Source organism: Aethalodelphis obliquidens, unplaced genomic scaffold (genome assembly GCF_003676395.1).
Source record: "Aethalodelphis obliquidens isolate GAN/ISIS:26980383/991018 unplaced genomic scaffold, ASM367639v1 scaffold14, whole genome shotgun sequence".
NCBI classification, from domain to species: Eukaryota; Metazoa; Chordata; class Mammalia; order Artiodactyla; family Delphinidae; genus Aethalodelphis; species Aethalodelphis obliquidens.
This window is the reverse complement of record NW_020837958.1, coordinates 27079676-27104023: the sequence shown is the minus strand read 5'-3', so window position 1 is coordinate 27104023 and position 24348 is coordinate 27079676. Positions and strand designations below refer to the sequence as shown.

At 53.2% G+C, this 24348-nt stretch overlaps 1 protein-coding gene across 2 annotated transcripts in view; it reads right to left on the bottom strand.

Annotated features, from left to right (window-relative positions):
- Positions 1-24348, bottom strand: part of PTPN5 (protein tyrosine phosphatase non-receptor type 5) — a 54439-nt gene that overhangs the window by 574 nt on the left and 29517 nt on the right. The window contains exons 3-13 of one of the 2 annotated variants that reach the window (XM_027115699.1): positions 13649-13842; positions 13014-13121; positions 12694-12771; positions 11978-12219; positions 10432-10621; positions 7918-8002; positions 3844-3923; positions 3523-3660; positions 2875-2985; positions 561-721; positions 356-469 (exon numbers count right to left, since the gene is read on the bottom strand). In XM_027115699.1, the coding sequence (XP_026971500.1) occupies positions 356-469; positions 561-721; positions 2875-2985; positions 3523-3660; positions 3844-3923; positions 7918-8002; positions 10432-10621; positions 11978-12219; positions 12694-12771; positions 13014-13121; positions 13649-13842 (1501 nt within the window). The remainder of the gene's footprint in view (positions 1-355; positions 470-560; positions 722-2874; positions 2986-3522; positions 3661-3843; positions 3924-7917; positions 8003-10431; positions 10622-11977; positions 12220-12693; positions 12772-13013; positions 13122-13648; positions 13843-24348) is intronic. The other variant, XM_027115700.1, reaches the window with a different exon arrangement.

The window sequence follows — 24348 nt, the reverse complement described above, 5'->3', positions numbered from 1 at the left end:
CTGAGGCACATCAGGGACTCTGTGCAGCTTAGAGAAGCCAACCCTGGCCAGCCACTCCCCCTGCCCCTTCCTGTCCCTCCCAGCTCTGGCACAGACAGCAGGGACACAGGTGACATGTCCCCCCCCACTCAGCCCCTGCCCCTCTGTCCACCAGCTCTGTTTCTCTCCCCTCTTCATCCAGCCACCAACTGCCTGGATCCGGTTCCTTTACCCATCTGTCCTCCCTACTTCCTGTCTGCTGGTCAGTCCCCATGGAGTGTGTCCCCTAACCCTCACCCTATGCACACGTCAGTCTCTCTCTGCTGCCCCCAGGGCTCTAGCTCCCCACGTGCTCAGACCCTGCCCATGGGCTGACCTGTCCTGACGGAGCTGGCACGTGGTCTTCAGGATGTCCACCACGCCCTGGTGCCGCAGCTGCTGGCAGCAGATGCTAGTGGCGATGAAGCAGCCCGTCCTCCCAATCCCTGCACTGAGGGCCAAGGGCGTGGGTGGGTGAGGGGCAGGGCAGCCTAGGGTTGGGGGAAGTTGCCCTGCCCTCGTGGGTGTCTGGGAGGACCCACCTGCAGTGGACGACGATGGGGGCGCAGCGGGGCCCCTCCTGCTGGGCTGCCTCCTCCACCTCCTGCACCAGGTGCAGGAGTGGGGGGGCCCGGTCTGGGGTCTTCTGGTCAGGCCAGGATGTGAACCAGTAATGCTTCAGGCCTCGCTCTTCTGTGCCACTCTGTCCAGGACACAGAGGCCCACCCCAGATATACGTGAACTCTTTGAGCCCACAGATCAGCCCAGAGATGGATGGAGGGAAGGAGGAAACACACAAGAGGGAGGCCACAGGGAGTGGGGCCTCGGGCCTCTGCCAGCTATACCACATCACCCAGTGGCACCAGACAGAGACCCGAAGCCAGGTGGGCAGCAGGGGCTGGTCAGCAGCGTCAGCACTGGTCTTCACGTGGGTTCTGCCCCAGCAACTCCAAGATCATCCAAGAGAGGCGAGAAGTCCCTTCTCCAATTCACTCCTGTCTCCTGGTCACCCCTTAACAGCCCAGTCACCCCCCAAGAGCCCTGGGACCCTTCCTCTTGCCTCAGTATACTTCCCTGCCCACCTCCAACCCCAGCAAGTGTTCCCCCCTCCGTGCTATCCTCTCCACCACCACCGCCTCCACTTTGGTCTTTATCATCTCTCGACTGTGTGAGACCCTCCCATCTCCTCCCTGACAGCCTCAGCTCCACAGTGGTCAAAACGGTCTGTCTACAGCACAGGCTGCTCTGCTGCTCAGAACCCTTTGATGGCTGTCATTGCTCTTAGAAGCAAACCCACCGTCCCCGGTCTTCAGCCAGGCAAATAAGACACACATGGTTCAGCATCTACGCTCCAGGCCCAGCTCCTGCTCCTGTGAACTTGCACTTGATTCTCTTGCACTCCAAATGGTTTGCAGATCAAACCTCTGCTTCCCCCACCTCCTCCACGTATACACACATAGAGCTATTCTATCTTCCACGCCCTTACTTTTACTTTCTCTCTGCCTGGAATGCTCTCTCCACTTCTTTGCTTCCTAGCCAACTCTTACTCATCCTTCAGAACCCCATTCAGCACCACCATTTCCAGGAAGCCCTCCCTAAGCACCCTAGCTGACAAAGGGTCCTTCTTCTGTGCTCTTACCTATTTCTATGTCAGTACTTACCATTTTATAGGTGCTCCTTGAGGAGAGAGTCCAGGCTTTGGACAGCTCTGTGTTCCCAGTACCCAACCCAGAACCAGGCTCAGAGCAGGTGCTTGTAAAGGTTTATGGACAGAAGTAAATACCCCCAAGCCCCAAGTTGTCCCAATTCTTCCCTAACCAGTCCGGCAGCACTGAGAAGATGAGACAGCCCCAGCATATCTTTCGGGGGGAAAAAGGAAGTTGGTTCCTTGCACCCCTGTGTTACCTGGCTGTGGCAGCTACCACGGCCTCTGCCCTCTACCTCCTGGCCCTTTCCGCCCGCAAGCAAGCCTGTATCTTGGAGATGCTTAGTTGGCACCAGTCCTCCAGGGGCTGAGCTCTCCTTGACACCCCCTCTTTCACCTTTTCCAGTGGGAGGGGGCAGCTCAGAGGAACAAGTCTCAGGCCCTTGACATCCTATCCAGACCCTGTGGCTGCCAGCATCAGTGGACCTCCTAGGCTGTTTCTGGATAGGATGTCAGCTTACTGGCATCTAAGCTCATCTTCCAGACTTTGGGTTATTACAGTGGCACCACTTTCCCCAAACATGGGTCATATGATTTCTCAAAAACAGAACGCACTGATTCTCCTGACTCCAAAGGAACAATCTCCTCTAATGCTGAGCCTGGAAGAGGCTCAACCTCAGGGTGGGAGGATGCCTCCCCTCACTCTTTTGGGCTGTTCTGTAATTGCTCGTATTTCGTATGTCTTCTTCTCTTTTTTTTTTTTTTCCTTTTTCTGTGCAACCACAACCTCCCTGTGCAGCCCAAATGCAGCAAGGAGTGCCTGCCCTCTGGTGGACGGTGTCATACTACAGGCTGGAAGCTCAGGTAAAGGGATGTTTCTAGGCAGGACCTCAAAGCTCAGTTATAAGGACAGTGCTGGAAGCTGCTGAAGCCCCCTTTTCCAGACAGTCCTGGCCTTGGGTACACTTGAAGCAGAGCTGGAAGACATTATGAATGACAGTGTGGATGGAGAGAACCTAACGATATGAAATGCACTGAGGGTTTGGTCCTTCTTCTGGCCTCCAAGTCTATTCACCACACTCTCCCTCGTCCCTGCTTATCAGTAAATCCTGGGAGTGACACACGCCTTAATTTCAGCTATCATGGCCTCTGGGACCCTGTTGGCTGTGGAGTCCCCCATCTGCCCAGCCCAGTCCAACCCCAGGCCTCACCCTGAGAGCAATGAGTCGGAGCCGGTAATCCTCAGTGTGGATGACTTTCCGCACAGTGATCTCCACGCCGTCGTACACCACCTGCTCCTCCGGCCAATACTCGGTGCACTTCTGCAGGGGCCCAGATCAGGCTGTGATATCCCCAGCACCCCAGCCATACTCTCCCCAATACCCCTCCCAGGCCAGCGGGAAGAGAGGTAACAGGGCAGTAGGTTTGCAGTTAGAGAGTTCAAATCTCAGCTTCCTAACCTGTAAGTTACTTCCCTTTTCTGAGCCTGAGTTTCCTCACCTGGAACATGGAAATAATACCCATTTTGAAGGACGTTTATGGGAGTTCGATTAAATGGGCCGTGATGCGTACAGAAGTAGCCAGCATCAGCCCTGGCAGGCTGAGCAGCAGCAGAGCATCGTGTTTAAGATCCTGAGCCCTGGAGGTGGAGAGGCCACAGCTCCAGGCTCTGCCTCTGACTCTCTGTGTGGCTCTGAGCAACTGACTTAACTTCGCTGAGCCTCACATTTCCTCCCCCTGGCAGGCAGTGAGGTGAACATACCAACCTCACAAAACTGCTGTAAGGATTAATACGGAAACGAGACGCTTAGCTCAGGGCACAAAGCAGCAGACACCTGGTAAGGTACAGGGGTGCCTACCTCGTTCATCTCCTCGATGTTGGTGATCATGACAATGATGGGCGTGTGCTCCTGCCACACCATGCGCCAGAAGTCGCCAACTGTGCTGACGATGGGTCCCTGAGTGGCGATATACACCTTCTCTTCCCCACCGTAGCCCTGCGGTCAGCCAAGGCCAGGCCATCAGGGTCAGAGGCCGTGCTCCTGGGGCCCAGTCCCCACACGCAGGCTCTTCCGGGGGGCTGGCAGGAGCCACATGGGCTTAGGGACAAGCCTAGAGGACGGATCCCATTGACTCGGGCCTCCCTTTCAGGGAGAGGCCATCGGGATGGGGCTACATACCCGGATGTAGTTGGCGTTGATGTAGGAACTCAGAGGGTCGTCAGGGTCTGGTGAGGTCAGACACACTCTGCTGTGAGGGTCTGGGGTGAGGGAGACAGGTGAGGCTGGGATTTAACATATGCAGTCCCCCTGGTGCAGAGCCCACTTTGCCCCATTTCAGGGCACCCACATTTCTTCTGGAACTTTAAGTTCCTTCTTCCCTTGCCCAGAAGCAAAACACTGACCCATCCCTGTGGCCCACTCAGGCAGGTGAGGCCCAGGCTGAAGAGGACGGTACAGAGAGAGGCCTTAGGTCTCTCCCTCTGTAGGATCCATGCCGCCCCTTGCCATGTGTCCCTTAAGCTTCCCTGTCCTCACTGTGCCTCATGTTCTGGGGAGGAGAAAGCTAAATCAGTAAGGAATTCCCTAGAGGATGAATCCTGGACAGCAGGGCTGAGTTCGAGTATACACTGTCCCCAACGTGCCGTGTAAGCCTGTAAAGCACATGGCCTTTCTAAGCCTCAGTTTTCTGATCTGTAATATGGGGGCAAAGATGCCTACTTCCTAGGATTGTTGGGAAGATAAATAAGAAAACAGATGGGAAAATGCAATGTTAAACTGTAAAGCACTTTATAGCTAAGATTTGGGTAGGACGCTGAGGGAGAATATTACCATGAAAGGAGTAAAGTCTTCCACATCTGAGATGAGATGGCACACACGTGCACAAGGGTTCCTCCCTACCCCCATCTATTCACATGTCAAATCCCACAGCAGCAGATTCTCACAACGTCCTGCCCTTCTTCCTGGGTTTGTTTTGTTCCAGCTACAGCCTCCCTGTATTGACTAGTCTGCTCTGTGAGCCTGCAGAAGCTGGGCTTGAGCCGGCAGATTGCGGGGTGGGCAGGAAGCTGGGGCCTGGGGCCTGGGGCCTGGAGCTCCGGTCTGGCTTTGTCACCAATTGGCTGTCTTCTCCCTTCTCTGGGCCCCAGGGTCTCTTCTGTGTGAGGAGCGTGTGAGGAGCCTACACCACTGACCAGTAAGGCTGGGTTCAAGTCCTGGCAGTGTCAGTGTAGGCCATTTACTTAGTCCCCCTGTGCCTTCTCTGTAAACTAGGGACATTCCTTCCATCACAACCTCACTCATCTTGTAAACGTTCAAGAGTAGATGTTAGTGAGTCCTCAGACCCGTAACTCGGCCCAGCATATGGTGAACACTATAGGGCACGTGTCTGCTGTTATTACTACCATGATTACCAGTTCCACTATAAGCTAACAGGTTAAAAGAAGGATCCCACGAAGTGAGAGAGCGGCATGGACATATATACACTACCAAATGTAAAATAGCTAGCTAGTGGGAAGCAGCCGCACAGCACAGGGAGATCAGCTTGGTACTTTGTGACCACCTGGAGGGGTGGGATAGGGAAGGTGGGAGGGAGGGAGACGCAAGAGGGAAGAGATATGGGAATATATGTATATGTATAACTGATTCACTTTGTTATACAGCAGAAACTAACACACCATTGTAAAGCAATTATACTCCAATAAAGACGTTAAAAAAAAAAAAAGAAGGATCCCAAACCCGGTAGATGAAATGGGACATGACACCCACAAAGCCTCCCCTCTCTGGCCCTTTCATGCCCTGGCCCCAGTGCTTGAGGTTTGGGCAGGTGATGGTGGGGGAGGTGGGGACAGGGCAGCTCCTGTGGAGGAGGGAGTGGAGGGGCGTCAGGTATGGGGAAGAGCGAGGGTAAATGGAAGGAGGCTTGGGGTGACCAGCGGGAGAGAGGAGGGGCAGCACTGTGTGGGCCACCTCCCTTCTCCTCGTGGTGCCTGCCCAGATTAGGACTCAGAAGTGGGCACTAGACCCCCTGGCCAGACACCAGGGCCTTTGATATTAAAGAACCATCGTGAGAATGGTGATGGTTCTATTGACCCTACCGAGCGTGGACTCTGAGCCTGACACTGTGCCTGAGCACGGGGGCTCCTAGATCAGCCAGGCCCGGTCCCTGTCCCCTACTGCTGGGCAGGCGGTCGAGCAGTGTATGGCCTGTGAGCACTGGGGACGAGGGAACAGAGGGGACTTGACTTGGCTCAGATGGAAGAGGGGGCACCTGGGTTGGGTTTGAAGGACCAGTAGAAAGCGGAGTAGGGAGCACCACTCTGTCCAATTCAAGTGTACAGGGCCAGGTGGGAGTTGGGGAGAGATGAGGCTGGAGAGGAACCAGCTGACAAAGGGTCCAATAAACCATGCTCATAAGGCTGGACCTCAACCCAAGGATTACAGGGTAACAGTGACAGTATTTAAAGAGGAGAATGACATGATTAGTTTTCTGTTTTGCGTGATTTTGGTGACAATGGTAGAAGATGGACAGAAGGAGAGAATGTGGGACTCAGGAGGCTAGTTAGATTACTGTCATGATCCACATAAGACGTGTCAGGTCAGAGGGCTGCCCTAGCCCTGCACAACTCCAGGGGGCACTATGTCAACGCAGTCCATGTAAATCGCACCCCTGGAATTGTGCAACATGCAAGTCCGACCCCCCAAAATCACTGGGCAACATGGAAGCCCTCACCCCATAAAAGTAATTTGGCAGTGAAGTTGGAGAGGGGGAGCTAGATTTGAGGGATATTCATTCATTCATTCATATAGGTGCAGCTCCCCTGTATCTTGTCCTCAATGCTGCCTGCTGGGTCACCCTGTACTGGAACTGTCCATGGATCTCTCTCTCACTAGACTGCGAGCTCCCTGTGCACAGAGTCTGTGTCTCATTCATGTCTGAATTCTCAGGCCCTGGGCATGGTGTAGAATGAATGAGAAAGCAAACCTTTGGGTGTCCCGGATCTGAGAGGGGGCTTTGCCATACACCCTAGCCTGGTCTCTGAAGGCACAGGGTCAATTCTTGTCGGCCACAGAGAAGGTCTCTGTTGGGCTCGGGGACCTGGAGGCTCAGGGCATGGCTGGAGGCTGGAGTCTTCTCAGGAATCCAGTGGGGACCAGATGGAGTGATGGCCCGGCTCCCATATTCCCCCAGTGGCTATTCTGAGTGGCCAGCAAAGCCCTAGATTGTGGGGTACCCGAACCCCTCCCTCCAGGTTGGGCTGGGTGGGTGGAGGGCGGCAAGAGGAGGGAAGAGGTGAGCAGCCCTGAATATTGCATCCTGGCCTTAAATGGTGCTTTGTTTAACCGGAACTACCTAGACACTGTGTAACCATAGCAACCACAAGTCGATATTTTAAAAGTTAAAAATAAGTCATGACATCTTACATGTTGTTGGAGTTGCTAATGGCAAAACTGCTTTTTTAAAGCCTCGTTACTCCATAAACTGAGTGGAGTAGGTTTGTGGATTTGCTTTCAATATATCACCCTCTATACTAGCCCTGGGGCCTGGGGCCAGAACTTGGCAGGGGTGACAGGCAGATAGGGGCTTGATGAAAGTTACCTGAAAATGACACTCCGGGGCTAAAAGAGGAATATCAGGTCGCCTGGTCTAACTGCCTTCAAAGGGGGAAAATCCCTATCAGACCTTCCAGGGGACTGCTCATGCAGTCTAGCTTGAATACCCTGACTGATGGGGAGCTTACTACCGGACAGGCAGCTCATTCCCTTATGGGGTGGCTCTGCCTGTTAGAGGACTCACAGTCTGGCCAAACTGAACTCAAGGTAGACAAAAGAGCCCAATTCTGGGGTCACAGGCCCAGTTCGAAACTCAGTTCTGTATGTCTTAGCTGTGTGACACTGGATGAGCCACTTATCCTCTCTGAGCCTTAATGTCCTCTCTTTAAAATCTGCCCATTCTGAAGAGACCAAGGATGTGATAAGACTTTTCAGCCACCACGAACTGTCTAGGAGCTGCTGTTATTGTTCCTCTTTCTCTCTGGGCTTCCACAGGGCAAGGGTCTGGAAAGTGCTGTGTGAAGGAACAAGGAGCCCTCTACCCTCTAAAGGGGGTGTTTCCCTTCACTGGGTACCTGCACCCTCCGTCCCCGCTCCTTGTGACTGTGGAGGCCCACTCTGGGGTTAAGGCCTTCCTCAGGGTGAAGTGGCACCCAGGTGAGGGGGAGCCTTCCCCCACCCCCTGGGGCAGTGAGTACTCACTGGGAAGGATGGTTTTGTACCGGTTCTTCCGCACCAGCCCAGGGATGTTATACTCTTTCGGATCCACAAAGTTCATGGGAATTTCCTGCAGGAGGAGGACATGGGGGTGTGAGGAGAGGTGGGTTGACCTAAGTGCATGCATTCATTCAACAAACACTGACTATTAAATGAGTTAGTGCACATAAAAAGTATCTAGAACAGACCTGGCACATGCTGAGTGCATAATAAATGTTATTATCACCATTGTTTATTGGGGGCCAGCCTGGCACATAGTAGACACTCAAAGAAGAACAGAAGAAGAAGTGACCTGGCAAATCACTGCCTTTTTCTGCACCCTGTGCTGTGGCCACACTGAGTGGTTTTACTGACCTGTGTTCCTACCCTGGGTGTCTCTACCTCAGGACCCTGGATAGTGCTGCTGACTCTGTAGTAACATCCACCCCATCCTCATCTTCTCATGTCCTCCTGTCCATCATAAAGCCACCTCCTCCAAGAAGCCTTCCCTGATTCTCCAGCAGGAAAGGAGCCTCCTTCTGGGCCTCCCAGAGTTGTATTTGCATCTCCCAATCACTCTCTATGTCAAGAGTTCCAAGTTGGAACTTCTCTGCCTGGAATGTGAGGTCTTTTCCGATCTGGCCTTTCTTCACCACCAGCTGCTCTGAAGAGACCCACCCTCCAGTTGTGCCCATCTCTTCCTGTGGCTAATTTGTCAGTATCCAGCTAGCCTCCAGGTCTGAGCTCACGGCACCCAGCTTGTGGGGAGCACCGGTCCCACCCCTCTTCATCACCCCAAATCCTTCCCAGCCTTTAAGGTTCACCTCTTCCCCCCGACCTATGTTCTCTGGGATGACTCCTCAGTGTCTGTCTTCTCTTCACGCCCCTTCCCTCTGTCCACACGCTTTAGCACCTGACTTCACATGGTTTACAGTGTTCACTGTTTGTGGACACACTAAGTATGTGCTTTGTACGATGAGGATCATAATACTTACCTTCTAGGGTGGTTGTGAGAATCAAAATAAAAAGCACGTGCAGAAGCGCCCATGGAGTGGATGTGTGGGCACCCCCTCTTTCTTACTCTCTGAGCAAAACTGACAATGATCTACTGAACTGGAGATGACAAGGGGATGCAAGCCCTTTCCTCAAGGGGAGGTGTGGCTGTGGGAATGGCAGCTGAGGCTGAGTGGTCGAGGAAGGCTTCCTAGGGGACTCCAGGGTGGGGGATGATGACAGGGAAGGCACCGCGGCGGGGGCGTGGTGCGGGCCCAATTTGAAGTGGACAGTCCCTGCAGGGATGGGGATATAAGTCCGGAAAAGGAGTCTGGGGCTCGCTGAACTCAGGTAAGGCAGGCTGTGCCACATTCTAGAGAATCTGGAGCAACGGGTCAGAGGGTGATGGAGGGCTTCTCAGAGGGGAAAGACATCGGGTCCAGGTAGGGAGCAGGGAGGCCTGGGGCGAGGGGAGCTGTGAGGGAGGCACACGGGTTCTCCATCCCTCTGGCTTCTCCCAAGAGGGACTCTCCCCAAATGCTCATGGCCTCTTGCCCGTTCCTACCCACAGAGGTGGGCGAGTTACCCAATGAGTGTGTTTGATTGAGGAACCGGGCTTTTGGACCCCAGCCCCTTCCTTCCTCCTTTCCCAGCCCTCCTGCCAAGAAAGAATTATAGGGCTCCCCTATGAGGTGAGGCCGGCGATGTACCAGCACTGCCCCGGGGTGGGTGGAAAGTTTGTTCACTCTGGTGGTTGGTATTAGGAAGTTCCCTACTGCTACATACCTAATCCTCATGCTAAACCTAGCCTTTATCAGCAAAAATAAAGGTGGTTTTGTGATTTTCCATGTCTTGGCTCCTAACTGGTTGAGTGCTCAGGCAGGTAAAACAGGGGTGTCATTTATGGGCCCCTCAAAGTCCAACAGGAGGCAGCTGGAGGCTGCTGCCTAAGTCTAGAGGGGAGGCGATCAGGACCCCCCCTAAGCCTGAATCACAGAACTGGACAGATTTCAAAGGAGGACGAACGATGTTAGGTGATGTCGGGCAGGGGGAGGGTGGGAAAACGGGAGAGTCAGAAGAGAAGGCTTTCAGGAATTCCCTGGCAGTCCAGTGGTTAGGAGTCAGTGCTTTCACTGCTGGGGCCCAGGTTCAATACCTGGTGCCTCGCGGCGTGGCCAAAGAAGAAAAAAAGAAGAGAAAGCTTTCTAAGTCTTTCTCAGGCTTTCAGAGCACAGTCCTGGATGATAAAGACTTGGGAATGCCACAAACACCAATCACCCCATGGGCGCTTTGCACACGTTCTGCATCTCTTGAATCCTTGCAATACCTCTGTTATTTTTACTCCCATTTTCCAGATGAGAAACTGAGGCCCAGAGAGAAAACAAGACAGTAGGAGAGGTGAGAATGAAATGATGTTCATCTATCAGATGCTGAGTTTGGGGTACCCCGCTCCAAAGCCTTGCTGGGGGGATGAACATGTGCAGAACGGGCTGCCCCCTGCAGGGGAGCCGGCTCAAGGGGACTCACAAAGAATTCTGCCTGAAGCAGGAAGGGGTCCAGGGCCTTCTCGTGAAGCTCTTCGGCCTGGAGGACACGGGAGGCGCTGAGCAGGTACTCGCGGGCCGACTCCTCGCGTGGGGACATGAGATAGCCGAACCCCTCCTCATTGCAGCCCGGGGTGCACATGTCCAGGGTCAGGGAGACGTTGGAGCCCCTCCTGGAAGGACCGGGTAAGGATGGGTGAGTATCAGGGTCAGGGACGGCCATCAGCTGGGGGCCTTGGAGCAGGAGGATGAGGGAGGGAGAGATGGGGGTGGGAACCAGGTGGGCTCCAGAGACAGGAGTGGGTGTGACATCTCCCCTGACACAGGGAGCGTGCGGCTCAGCCCCGAGGCTTAGGCTGCCTGTGGTGGAGTAGCCGAGTGTGGCCTCAGCCCGGTTCCCAAGGTTCAATGCAAGGGCCCTGAGCACTCTCCTCTGCCACTGCTGGAGGTAGTTCCCAGCCCTGTGGCCCCAGGAAGCTCACAGAGAGGGTGCCTGCCTGGAGCAGAGAAGCAGGGCTCGACCTTCTATATACCAGCCCCGGACCGGCAGTCTGCAAGGACGCAGAATCCAGAAGAGGCCTGGGAAAGATGGGGTCTCAGGGGCAGCACAGCGGCAGCGAGGATGAGCAGACGCAACAAACCCTACTGTGTTCAGGGCACAGCACGGGAAAGCCCTCGTTACACGGAAAGGGGATCTGAGTGCTACAGCGGGGACGAGAATGGCCCAAGCACACAGTGAGGGGGTGGCAGAGGTGAAACAAAAAGCTAGGTTTTCCGAGTCCTCGTCCAGTGCTCTTTCCATGACATCATGTGGGCATCTCAACCTTGGTGTGATCTGGCTTACCCAGCCAGGCCCCCAAAAGAGAGTGCTGACACCTCCCAACGTGTGCTCTGTGGAACACTATGAGACACTATAAAAGAGAGCTAGTGGGAACCTGTATAGCACAGGGAGCTCAGCTCAGTGCTCTGTGAGGACCAGGATGGGTGGGATGGGGGTGGGGGTGGGAGGGAGGTCCAAGAGGGAGGGGATAGATGTACACATATAGCTGATTCACTTCACTGTACAGCAGAAACTAACATAACATTGTAAAGCAACTATACTTCAATAAAAAATTTTAAAAAATTGAGTTCAAACCAAAAAAAAAAAAAAAGTAGAGTTCTGTGGTCAGATGGCTTTGAGGAATGCCACACACTCCCCTTAGTCAGTCTACAATGACTACAAGCACGTTAAAGGTCCTGACAAGTCCTGCAGTAAAGAAACCTATCCAAACCACAAGTGTATGTGCGAGCATGCACGTATGTACACTTGTGTATGCCCATGTGTTTGTGTGTAGTAACAGCATTTCTTAGCATTCACCTTGGGGCATCCTGATCTATGTGAATCAGACCTGAAGAGGATGTGTCTCCACCGGTGGGCTTATGAGCTCAGCTCTTCCCTGGGCACTGGGAGGCAGAGTCAGGCATCTGCCCTTCCGATCGGGAGCTGAGAGCTCCAGGGCCCACAGAGCCCACCTCTCCACTGAACCCACCTCTCCTGCAGACCCATGGCCTTGACAGTCAGTGAGGCAGGGTCGGCCTCAAGCTTGATGTCCATCACGCAGTCAAACACAGGTGTCTCAGGGACAGGGTCCAGGTCCAGGAAGTCATCCTCGACCTTCTCCTCCATCCACTCAGAGTAGGTGAAAGAGGGCTGACGGCTCACCGACTGGCGCCTGTCCTCGGGGGGCAGCGGGCTGGGTGGCTCTGCGGGAGTTCTCAGGAGGTGCCACACCTAGTTCGGGGCATATGGCATCATGGCAGCCCCCCTGGGTGAGGGGGTGCCCATGGAGTTGAGGCCCCTGCTCTTCCATGTGTCTGGAGCAGCCCTACCCTCCTGGGAGCTGTCTGCATTGCACCACCCCTCACCTAGATGAGAGGCTCCACCCCTGTCATGTCCTCCCAGCCCCCTCCACCTCCAACCCTCAGGTTCTTGTGGATTGAAGCCTTCTTCGTGGGGTGGGGGTAGGGTTCCTTCTCCAGTCTTCTCCCTGCCTCAGCCCCTTTCCCCAGCCAAGAACGCTGCAAACCAATTTTGAGAAAGACGGCACCTCTCCCCCCAGGCTGGGCGCATTGGTGGAAGGAGACGGGTACCCCATCCTCAGCCCTACCCAGAAGGTGTAGTCTGTAGGTCAAATGGGAGAAGGTGGGGATCGGGCCTCAGGGTCACGGAAGAAGAGCACGGAGGCTGGTTCAGGAGGAGTCTTACCAAGGTGGTGATGAGGACCACGGACAGAGAGACCAGCAGCAGATTAGGGACGTCCCAGGTCCCAACAGCCAGCCAGGCCTAGAGAACATCAGACAAACAGGTCAGGGTGATGGGGGGGGGTGGGCAGAGTTCTCATGTTTCAACAGGGATAAAATCAAGGCTCTGAAAACTTTGGAGCCGGTCTGGGTGGGGGACAGGGGGAAACACTTCAGGAGCCAGTAAATATCTCCTGAACTCAAAGAAGCCCTAGGCAGGGGTTGGTGGGACTGGAGGCCCCTGAGCATTCCCTCCTACCCTGGGGCTCCCTGGAGCGTACTCACCGAGGGTCCCAGCTGCTCCAGGAGCGTGAGCACGGAGGAGATGAGGTCTGTGGCATTTTGCGACCAGATGGGGCCGTAGTCGCTGAGCCAGAGCATCCCGCAGGCGAGCTGGGGCGGCCGGGGGCAGCACACTGAGCCCGGAGCCTGGGCTCCTTGCTCCCATATACCCCCATCTCCCCACCCTCGAGAGCTCCCCTTCAGCCTCAACCTGGCCCCCCAAGGCCCAGACTGCGCAGCTGGGGCAAGGGCCTGGGACCTCTCCCTAGAGAAGAGCTGACTCAAGGGAGCCAAGAGAAAGCCCTTCCCAGAGGGGACCCTCCCACCCCACCAGGTACACATAACAAGGAGAGTCTCCCGGAGATGCCTCCAGAGACAGGAAGTCCTCAGAAGAACCCCTGCGGGGCCAGGGGGTTGGGAGTGGGCCTGTGTTCCTACTTCTGAGGTCAGGGTGTGAGGGGTTTATGGCTCAGAACTCCAGCCTTCTCCTCACACCAGCCCGAGGGCTGGAGTCACGAGGGACGCCATGGAGGCCCCTCATCCTTCTGTGTCCCCAGGCGGCCATCTCGGGGAGGAAGGGGAGGCCGTCCCTCAACCCGCCCTCCCTCCAGGCCCCGCAAGGCCTGTGATGTCCTTACCAGGAACTGGGAGGCAGCCAGCAGGCACAGGCTGCTCCTGACAGCAAGGGAGGGGCCCCTGGCGTCTCGAGGTGGTGGCTTCTGAGCTGTCTCTGAAGGCGGTGAAGGAGGCGGGGGCAGTGGCACCTCTCTCTGCAAGGCCGTGGGCCCCTCGGCCTGGTCCAGCGCCTGCATCCCTACCGGCTGGGGGACACCTGCGGAAGGCGGACACACGGCCGGTGATCCGGGCCCTGCCGACCCCGGCGGACCGCTCCTTCTGGGGCTGCCGTGGCTTCCTCTCAATCTGGGATCAGTCAGCCTGGCTCCACTTCCAGCAGTCACCCTCGATTAGCAAAGCAATACTCACCTACCTTCGTCAGAAAGAGCTAAGTGTGGGTGGACAAATTATTTCTCTTTGATTTCTCCAGTAACAGAGTTAAAATGGCAGGAGGTTTTTCAGGGAGTTAACATCGTGGTGTTTACACAGCTTCATTCTTTTCCCATTCCTTAAGGAAACGAAAAACCACCACCTCAAACTCAATTACAAGAGAGGGAAAAAAAGGTATGGCATGACCAGGCCGTGACCCTGAACAGCCCACCCATGCCTGTCCTCTGGGTTTTCGTCTCTCATGCTCTGCGCCCCGACTCAGTATGTGTGCCGGGGGGGAGACGCTGGACACTTGACAAGGTCACAGCCCCGTGCCCCTTCCCCACCTCAAGACCCCACACTGAGGGGGGATGGGGGTGGTCAGGATGGTGTGGAGGAAAATCTCGGTGCAGCAGAATTGATGTCAAACGTCTAAGATCCAGTTCTGGGTCTATCCCTGGTTGTGTGACCTTGGGAAAGTCACCCCCTCCTTTCTGGACCTCAATTTCCACACCTCGAAAATGGGGCTTGGGGGTCCTCCCTTGGTTTTCTTTTTTAAAGTTGTTGTTGTTTTTGATGTGGACCATTTTAAAAATCTTTATTGAATTTTTTACAATATTGCTTCTGTTTTACGTTTTGGTTTTTTGGGCACAAGGCATGTGGGATCTTGCTTCCCGACTAGGGATCGAACCCGCGGCCCCTGCATTGGAAGGCGAAGTCTTAACCACTGGACCGCCAGGGAAGTCCTCTGGTTTTCTAACTGTGCTTTAAGGAGCCCTGGTGTTTTCTCAGGTGCACCAGCTATGACCAAGTGCTCTGGGTCCCTGTGCCTGGGCCTCGGCCGTGGGAGCTGTTCAATACCGTTCCATATACTGGGTTTCCTCTAAGATGATTTCAACACAAGGTTCCACGACTAAACAAGTCTGAACAGCACTGGCTTGGATCTGATGCCCTGGTGGAGTGTGGAGATTCCAGCAGCACCACCGCAGTGAGCCCCAGAGGTTGGAGTTCCCCATTTAAACCCACACCGTCCAATCTATTGCCAAGAAGAGAGGCACCAGCAAGACGGACGTGTACGGCTTGATGGTGGGGATGGGACGGTCCACATATCACTGTGTATATATATGGGACAATGGACTCCTTTTCTGGTTGGGAGACAACGGAACACCCACAGCCAAGACCACGCAAGGCCAACATAGTTGTCTACATGCTCGCTTGGTTACGTGACAGGTATTTGCTGAGCATCTCGCATGGCCTGGATCAACAATGCGGTGATCCTGGGGATACCTGTATTTCTCTCCCAGGCTCCTCCTTCCCAGACCTGACCCTGTATAGCTCCCTACCTGCTGTGGTCCAGCCACACTCTTTGGCAGTTCCTCGGGTAAGCCCACACCCCATGTTTTGCATATCCTGCCCCCTCTGCCAGGAATATTCCCCCAACATCCTGCTCCCCTCAACTGTCCCCAAAACACTTTGCCAAGTTGACTCCTAATCATCTTGTAGAACTCAATCAGCTGCCTCCTAAAGTAGGGGCTCCCCTACCACACACACTCAGCAACCCATGTCTCTCCTTCATACGACCAGCAGCAACAATACACCTGGCGAACACACAGCCCTGCTTTGAGTGCTCTGCACGTTCATCTATTCACTCTTCGTGGTACCCTATGAAGTTGGCACTACTATTATCCTCATTTTACAGAAGAGAAAGATGAGGTGCAGAGACGGTAATAAGTGGTTGAGGTGGGTTTGAAGTGAGGCACTTGGACAGGCTCTGAGCTACAGTACACTCACTCCAGTCTGTCAAAATTATTTGTTGAATATAATCTCCCCCAGTCTCTGTAAGTTCCACGAGGGCAAGAGCAGTATTGGTTTTGCTTATCCTGACTGTCCACAACATGTAGCGCTAGTCCTGGCATGTAAGTCTACAATCAATATTTCCTAAATGAGTGAATGATGACGGGTAAGTGATAAACAAGGATAATAATACATTCTTTGAAAAGCTGCGATGAAGACGGTAGATCCTATAGATGAAACATCCAACTTGGCACCTGGCATCTAGTAGTTGCTCAAGAAACATCAGGTTATAATAATGACAACACGTAACTCCTGCCTTCAGAAGGCTCAAGTCAGCTGGGTAAAACAGACCAGTGGATGAGTGTTTACAATACAGTGCATTACGTGAAAAATCTAAGTGCTCGTAGAGCCTAAGGGCCTCTACCTTTGCCCAGGGAGGCTATAGTTACTAACCACAAGAGCAGATATCTCAGATCCAGCCGCTGCTAAGAGATGGATCACGTAGGAAGCCAAGAGTTTCCACTATTGATAAGCAGAGGGTTGATTACCCGAGTGGCAAGTTCTCCACCCACACCTTCAGAAAAAGCAGTCGATGTGTGACGGCAAATACGGACAGGTAGGAGGGGTACAGCTCAGGGGCCACCTGGCTTGGCTCGTAACACACACTGTGGACTTTGGGCAATCCTTTCTCCCCCCTGGGTCTCAGTTTCCTTATCTGTACGAAGAGGGAGAACACAGTGCTTCTTAGATGCTTCTCCCATCCTTAGAGCAGAGGGGACATGGGTCTTTGGGGAAAAAACAGCAAGTCACATGATCCTGGACTTTGCTGCTTTGTTTGAAAATTCATGGGTGTTCTTTATTCTATTCTATGGCATATCTGTGCTTGTTTTGATCTTAAAATAATGTTTTCTTTTTTCCTCCCAAAGCTTGGAATCAAATTTATGCTTCAGGAAAATGTTCTACATTTATCCTGTGGCTTTGCCCTCAGGGGTACATGCACCCCAGTCTGAGAAGCCTGGAACCTGCCTGCAATAAAACGTCATCATGCTGCCGTTAGTAATGACTCTGTAGATAAATATTTAATAATGGGGAAAGAAATTTCGATGGTGTGGAGTGAGAAAGGCAAGGTTACAAAACAGTCTGCTCTCCTTGGCCTTAAAAATTAAGAAAGTATATAAAAAGGTGGAGAATCCCCGATGAAAGACGAGAGGCTAACTCAAGTGGTGCTTGGAAAGCGTGCAGCACACCGGACGCCGGGCACACAGGAAGTGTTTAATGAACATCATACACGGTAAATGGGAAGAACAGAAGACAGGTAGTAGTAACAATAGTTCTTTGGAGGAGGGTGAGAGTAGAGTGATTTTTTTCATTGTTTACATATTCTTTATTTTTATTTTTGGCTGTGTTAGGTCTTCATTGCTGTGCACAGGCTTTCTCTAGTTGAGGCGAGTGGGGCTACTCTTTGTTGCCATGCACGGGCTTCTCATTGCAGTGGCTTCTCTTGTTGAGAAGCACGGGCTCTAGGCACGTGGGCTTCAGTAGTTGTGGTGCGCAGGCTCAGTAGTTGTGGCTCGCAGGCTCTAGCGCGCAGGTGCAGTAGTTGTGGCGCACAGGCTTAGTTGCTCCACGGCATGTGGGATCTTCCCGGACCAGGGATCGAACCTATGTCCCCTGCATTGGCAGGCGGATTCTTAACCACTGCACCACCAGAGAAGTCCCTGTTTATATATTCTAAATTTCCTCCAATAAGTAAATGGGCACATACGTATAGAGATAAATATATATGTATATACATATACATATATTTATTTGTAGTGAGGAAAAATATTTTTAAAAAGAGGGCACTGTTCTGAGTTCAGATATTATGAGGCCTGCTTAATATTCCCAGGTTCAGGACCCCAACTTTCACCTGTCACACCTAAATGGCATGTGGGGGGACTGGGAGAGATTGAGAGTGAGTGCAAGTCTCTGTGAGACCCACCTAGCCAGAGAGCAGCCACTCAGAAGACAGGCCCCCTGACATCACTTTTGCATATGAAAGATGGCAGGTTAACAGCCTGGCACCTTAAGGGGGCAGAAGAAAACCTGCAGGCTGGCAGGGCCCTGTATGCACCTCTCAGAGACAAGGGTGGAAGCTGTTTTTTTGTTTTTAAACCCACAGGGTATCTGGCAGCCCTGGAGGCTGGATGAGTCCAACTGAGTGCCTGGTAGGTGCCTACCTTTCAGAGCAGGGTTTATTTAAAAGCTCTTCTGGGCAGAAATCTAACATTTCTTTACTCAGGAGGATACTTCTTCTCACACACACTATATTCTGCCTGTAATTCTGGAGGGGATCCACGGACCTCAGGTTAAGAACCCGTGATCTCAGGGATGGGGAGCGGAGGTCTGTGATCAGGTGGTAGAAGTGGGGAGGTAGAGAACTGGGCTGATTTTAGTCTCTGCTCATTCATGTGTGAGTCCGACACATTTATTGAGCACCGATTATATATCAATACTTTGCCAAGCACCAGGCTAGGCTCTGTGGATACAGCAGTGAACAACACAGTGCCCGCCCTCATGGACCACAGAGGTCCTGGGCTCCTTTGTCCTTTGTCTTCCAGGTCCTGCTCCTAGAGATCACGCCAGCCCTTCTCCTCACCCTGCCCACCCTTCCACTCACTGTCTTGCTCCGGAATGAGAATGCCAGATCTCTTGGGTAGGCTCTGTGCAGCTCCCAAAGCGCTTGTGCGCACGCAGCTCCTTTTGCTTCTCTGTGAGGTAGACATTGGCATCATCAGCCCTGTTTTGCTGGTGAGAGGCGGCTGCTTGTGTCAAGGACTGGCTTTTCAATAGTTCACAGCAAGGTAGCTGCTTTGCCATGCACGAAGCCCTGACTCAGAGCCACCTTGCTGACAGTGACAGAACACTGGGCTCCTCTCGGGCCTGCTTCCTGCATGGGGTGAAAGGGATTTTCCAGGCACGGAAATCGGACTGAGCGAGGTTCAGTGGCTTGCCCAAGTACGTGCAGATCCGAGATGCAAACCCAGGCCTTCCTGACGCCAAGTGGTCTTTCCGCTTTGCCAAACTGCTTCTCAGGAGAGGTCACTGCAGCAAAGGCAGGGAGATGATGAGAACCTGGGAGGGAGGGAGTCCCTGTGTCTGGGGATCCTTGAACCCTAACCAGCTGCATGGGGGTGGCGGTGCAGCTTTTGTGCCAGATCCCGGCTCCTCAAAGGCTGTATCTTATGAAAGGAAGGAACACTGGAAGGCAGGCGCTCTGCATCCTGGGCCAGAGCTCTAGGGGCCCTGGGTAAGGCGCGCAGGCAAGTGGCCTTGAGGGTTTACCCTGGGCATGTGGAAACACCACGATCCCTCTCCCGTCACCTGGCACCCAAATCCCACCATTAAACTCTGCAGCCATGGTGTGCCCCGGCTGTTCCTGTTGGTGACTCATCCTCGGAGCTGCCAGCCGCGGAACTGCAGCCGGAAGGCTGGCCCGCATCTGTTTACATGAGGAGGGAGCTCTTGTCCCATTCAGCTTTTCTTCTCTTCCCAAACGTGGCCAGGAGGGACCTCCCCACCATGCCCACGTAGCCACGGGGGCGCTGACCAACAGAACATCACACTCAGCCCTGCCCGGGCTTCTAGAACCACTGATGGGCAGAGCCAGACCAGCCTTGAGGGGCATCTGGTCTAGTCTGCTGGTTTCTCAGATGGGGAAACTGAGGCCAAGAGGGAAAGTGGCTTGCTGTAGGTCAACAGTCAGCCAAACGTAGAGCCAGGACCACTGAGGGCTAACACGTACTGAGCGCTCACTGAGTGCTTCACGTATATTAACCCATTTAATCCTCACAACAATGCTAGAAGGTACTGCTCTTACTCCCATCTTACAGATGAAGTAACTGAGGCACACGGGCGTTAAGTCGCTTGGCCAAGTCAGCTAACAATAGGCAGAAGCTAAGACTAGAACCCGGGCAGCCTGCGGCCAGAGCCAATACCGTTAACCAACCCACCAGATGAGACTAGCTCAGGTGATCAGCTCTCCACACCACAGCATCTTGAAGAAATCTCCAACACTCCTGACCCTCCCTGTGTTCACAAGTACAGCGTCATCTCTGTGGGAGATGGTGCTGGGCTCCACAGCCCATCACTGTGTCTGAAACCCCACCCTTAGACACAGACACTTGTTTATAGGATTACTGCTCTTACCTCACTGTGGGGATGGAGGCGAGTGGAGGCGGCGGGGGGCCTGTCTGCACACACCTGAGGGGGTTGTGCTAGGGAAGGGGGCACGTCAAGAGCTGAGAATGGGACCAGTGTGTGGAGGCTCTTGGGAGGCAGATTTCCAAGTACCTCAGAGACACTATTGGTTTGGTTCCAGGCCGCTGCAATAACGCAAACACCGCAATAACGCAAGTCACACGAATTTTTCGGTTTCCCAGTCCATACAAAAGTTACGCCTGTACTCTACTGTAGTCTCTTAAGTATGCAGTAGCGTTATGTCTAAAAGAACAATGTACACACCTGCATTTAAAAAAACACTATTGGAAAAATGGTGCCGACAGACTTGCTCAACGCAGGGTTGCCACAAACCTTCAGTTTGTGAAAACCGCACTCAAGCGAAGCGCAATAAAAGGAGGTACATCTGTAACGAGAACGATCTCTAGGACCCGGCCCTATCCAGTCGGCACTGCAGCTCTTGCTGTCCCTACAAGTGCCTTGTTTCTGGGGAGGAAGCTCCCTGGGGGGACTCCTAGCCAAAGCTCTGGAGTCACCCAGACTTAGCTTTGAAGCCCGACTGTGCCACTTACCACCTGTGTGACCTTGGGGAAGTGACTCAATCTCTCCTCTGGACAACAGATCCACTAAGCCTTGCTGGCTGGGGTCTGAGGATGCCATAAGGTAATAAATGCCCAGTGCTTAGCCTGGTGCCTGGCGCACGGTAAACGCTCAGTAAACAGCAGCAGAATTGAGAGAGGAGGGGGAAGAGGGGAGGGGAGGGGAGCATGAGGGACAGGCAACAGGACCGGGTCCCTTTCATCTGCCAGGTGAGCCCCTCAGGAGGACAGTGGGTGCCCTGCCCCCACGTGGGCGAGGGCTTTGAGGCTGCCGACTGGCACCTGGGGTCGGTGGATGGAGTGGGCATGGGCCGGGGGTTGAGGAAGTGGGGCAGCTTTGCTCTCTCAGTTAATTAAATCTGAAATGCTAACAAGCTTTCAAAACAAAAGGCAACTCAAGTACTCTTTGGATGGGATATAATAAAATGGTTCTATCTGAAATTGCAAACAGCTTTGTTGCTGCAAACAAAGGCTCAGTTCTTTGTGCTTCTCTGGAGCGGAGGCCCAGAAGTACAAGGGTGAAAAGGGTCAATGAAACTCTGAGGGTGCAGCTACCCCCTCCCCCCAGCCCACGGTGAGAACTAAAATAACCAACGGAGAGGCCCTGGGCAGTGGGTACCAGAGGTCCCTAGTGCCTGAGACTTAAGCCCAAACATGTGGGGAGGGAGGGACAGAATTGGGAGAGCCTCTTGCTCCACCCTCCCATTTTACAGATGAGGAAACTGAGGTCCAGAGAGTAAGAGGCAGAATCAGGATTGGCACACATGTCTTTAACCCTCTGGTTCAGTTTTCACTCGTTAAGCCAGCATGGGATGTTTCACAGGGGCTGCCTGTGGGTATCTGAAGGTCTGAGGCCTCCCTCCCTGACAGCAGAAGGCTGGGTCCTGGTTTGGGGTTGCTTGGTGGGTCCTGGTAAATGCTCTCAGAGGTCTAGGAAAGTCCAGGGGATAGGAGGTGAGCAAGAGCCAACCAAGACCCCCCAGGACAGACGTGCTGACAAATTCCAACCCTCCAGGGGCTGTTGCCCTCAGTAACTGGGGAGGCTCACAACACTGGCAGTGTCAAGAGGCCTGGGTAGCAGTTCTAGCTCTGTGAGGAGTGGGCTGTGTGACCCTGGGCGTCTCACTGCCTTTATGGGCCTCAGAGGCCTTCTGTAAATTCAGAGTGTGCCTGGGGGTCTTTAAGGGCCCTTCTAAGGCTAAAGATCCACTGTTGCCTTTTTTAAAAAAACAAATCTGGGCCCCTGCTTTAGTTTCGTTCGATGGCTTCCCCTTGTTCTTAGAATAAAGGCCCAAATCCCTGCCACGGCCATCAATAAAGGCCCAGCATGCTCTGTCCCCTGCATATCTCCCCAGCTACCACCCACACCGTTTCCTCCTGGTTCTCTGTGTTCCAGATCCTCTGCTGGAACCAATCCGGGAAGTAGAAAACTCTGGAAATGCGTGCTTCTGCTCCACAAAATTCTTACCTAGTCCTAGGAAACACATAAGCTGTAAGCCAAAGCGCCCTCCTGTGCTATCTGCGGTGGGGTGGGAGGAGCGGGGCACCTACATTCCCATCACTTGGGGAAGCTGGTAGGCCACGTCCAGGGACACACTGGGGAATACTCTGCAGCCCTTAGAAGCAAAGGATCAGAGGACACACGGCACCATGGAAGGACCTCAGAAACACGGCTGAGCGAAAAGAATGAGACCGAACACAGCACGACAGACACAAATTTTAAAAATATATACACACGACATACTGCCACTCATTCTGCAAGAGCACACAGAAACGCACAAAATACGCCTTAAACACGTTAGAACACACTAACTGTGGGGAGAAGGGACCTGGCGGTGGGAGACAAAAGAGAAAAAATCAGTGAATGAAACTGAAACCAGAGAGGGGCACTGCGGGGACCCGTGAAGAAAGCGGGGCCACAGAGGAGTATGACTGACAGCTCTGAACCTACCACCAGTCACTACCCCCTCCTCCCCAGGTAAAAACAAAACCAGCTGAGTTGGAGGGGGGGCCAAGGTCCAATGGGGAAAGAATGAACGAAAGCAGAGGACCCTCCATCCCGTCTGTGTCCTGGAACTGGGAGAATTACAGAGCGAGAACTTGTTCCTCCTGCCCTGGGAACGGACACCCACTGAAGGACTCATGGACTTAGTGAAACAGAGCTGCCTGTCAAGGACCCCTGAGTCTCCCCTTCTCTGAACTGGTTCACCAACATGACATGACGTGAGTCATTTCGTTGGCTTTCTATGGGGTGGGGGGAGGGATTCCATGCCTTGGTGACTGTCTCCACCGATGCCCCCAAAGGATTAACCAGCCCCCATTAAGATCCCTGGGGTTGGGTCAGCCCCCGACTCTGTGCCTGCCCTGCTGAGCAACCCAACCTGGAGGGAGGTGACTCACCCCAGGGGGCCCCCATGATCCCCAGCTACCACTCTTGCCTGGCGAGGATTAATAAATATTTTCCGGTGGCCAATCTTTTTTTTTTTTTTTTTTTTTTTTGGCCACGCCGCGCAGCATGCAGGATCTTAGTTCCCCGACCAGGGATCGAACCCACACCCCTGCAGTGGAAGTGCGGGGTCTTAACCACCAGATCGCCAGGGAAGTCCCAGATGGCCAATCTTTTAAAAATGATTTTGGAAAATATGAGGGGAAAAAAACCCATAAAAGCATAAATGAACCCCAAGTCATCCATGATCCTACCACACTGAGAAAGGCAGTGGTTTCCTTTAGATATATTTTCTAGTATTTTTTTCTCTCTCTGTGGGTGGATTTTTCCCCCCACCATCCTGTATACAGTTGGCTCTCTGTATCTGCGGGTTCCACAGCTGTGGATATGGAGGGCCAACTGCACTATGCCATTTCACATATGCAACTTGAGCATGGGTGGATTTTAGTATCCGTGGGGAATCCTGCAGTTAATCCCCTGCAGATACGGAGGGACAACTGTACAGGCATATCCTGAGAATATGCCTTTTTGAATTTCAAGGATTCAACTCTTAAGCAGTATGATAGACAGCCTCCAGGGGGCCCTAGTGATCCCCCTTTCCTGGTATTCACACCAAGGTGCCAGACGTAAGAAAAGCTTTCTTGGACCTTCTATTCCAGCCCAGCACCAGGTGAATACAGCTGAGTGAATGACCTCAGTTGAAGCCATAGGGAACAGAAGAACCCCCCAGCTGAACCCCTCATGACCCTCTGAATCATAAACAAATAAAATGGTGGTTGTTTTAAGTAAGTTTTGAGACAGTTAGGCAGCAATAGATAAACAAAGCACATCCTGAGACTTGAAAAGAAGAAATGAGCTTAAATGGAAGGAAAGAGGTTGTTGTTTTTGTTTGTTTGTTTTTAAGGTATAAAGAAGTTCCTGGGAGTTGGGGTATTTAGTCCCCGGGCCAAGTCAAGGAGAAAGGTGACAGCATCTGTCACTGCATATCTTAGTTATACAGTGATGCCCATTTGTCTGAAAGGGCTTGAGCATCAACCTGGGTGGAGGCACGGGACTGAAGCAGATGGCCTCTTTCTTCCAGTTGCAAAGACTCTTTGTAGTTTCATCATACATCCAGGCCACTCCCAGGAACGTCAGCACTGTTTCTATACAGGAAAATGGATGACTGGCCTCTCCAGCAAGTCTGGCTCCTCTTCCCACCTGACTTTGCAAGTAAACAACACTCCCCTATGTGTCTGTGGTGGCATGTGGTGGGGAGTCATGAAAGAGCCACAGACCCGTATCACCCACTCCACAT